A 959-nucleotide genomic window follows, 5' to 3' on the forward strand; every position below is an offset into this window, starting at 1 on the left:
CACAGGCGGTGTGTGTGCACACTGCATCCATGTACTGCACGCACACTGCAACAACGGCCACTGCAACAACCTGCCCACCGCATGCTGTGTGTGTGCACACTGCACTCGTGTACTGCACATGCACTGCAACGCACACTGCAACAACCTGCCCACCAAACGCTGCGTGTGTGCACACACTGCAACAATGCACATCGCAACAACCTGCACGCTGCAATAACACAGTCCCATCCACACGGCACCTGCTGTCTGCACAGATCCTTTAGGCACACTCATCTCACTCTGGGCCCCCCAGCGCCCAGTGCAAGCCGCCCCGGTGCAGCACGGTGAGGGGACGGGGCGGGTTCTGTACCGTCAGGGCTCCGTAGCGCCGGGTGCAAACTGCCCGGTGCAGCGCGGTGGCACCGTCCCGTGCCCGGAAATCAATGTGCGCGCCCCCGAGGCAGAGCAGCCGGATCACGTCGACGGTCCCCTCCAGCTGGGCTGCCAGCGTCAGCGGGGTCTCTGCAGGGGAGGAGCACAGGACGGGCGTCACCGCCGAGGCAGGGAGGGTGGGACAAAGGAAGCCCCCGCTCCCTCCCTGCACTCGGCCGCACACCCCCAGGCCCCCGTCCCTACACTCACCCCCCGTGTCTGAGTCGTGGTAGTTGGGGTCCAGGCCCTTGTCCAGAAGCCGCGCCACCTTCTCCGCCGCCCCGTGCTGCACGTACTCCAGGAACTTCTTCAGGCCAGTCTGTGGGGTGGGGGTGGGGGAGCAGGGACAGGTGAGAGACTGGGGGGGGGGGGGGTGGGGGGCAGATGGCTCTGGGGCTGCAGCACATGCACCGGACCCGGTTCTCCGGACGGCAGCTGGGTGACGACAGAGGGCACTGCTGGGTCAGCACGGGGGGTACCAGGCCGCCAGCCCTGGTACCAAGCTGGGGCGGACAGGGGTGAGTGGGGGGCAGGGAGGGGGAATGCTG

General features: G+C 66.8%; 1 protein-coding gene across 1 annotated transcript in view; it reads right to left on the reverse strand.

Annotated features, from left to right (window-relative positions):
* LOC112125299 (SH3 and multiple ankyrin repeat domains protein 1-like) overlaps positions 1-730 on the reverse strand; it is a gene marked incomplete at both ends in the record, with an annotated part of 6,006 nt that extends 5,276 nt beyond the window's left edge. The window contains 2 exons of the mRNA XM_026662613.2: positions 350-501; positions 622-730. Coding sequence (XP_026518398.2) covers positions 350-501; positions 622-730 — 261 coding nt within the window. The remainder of the gene's footprint in view (positions 1-349; positions 502-621) is intronic.
* Positions 731-959: the final 229 nt, after the last annotated feature.

The sequence above is a fragment of the Terrapene carolina genome, unplaced genomic scaffold (assembly GCF_002925995.2).
Source record: "Terrapene carolina triunguis isolate 2854851 unplaced genomic scaffold, T_m_triunguis-2.0 Scaffold28746, whole genome shotgun sequence".
NCBI lineage: Eukaryota > Metazoa > Chordata > Testudines > Emydidae > Terrapene > Terrapene triunguis.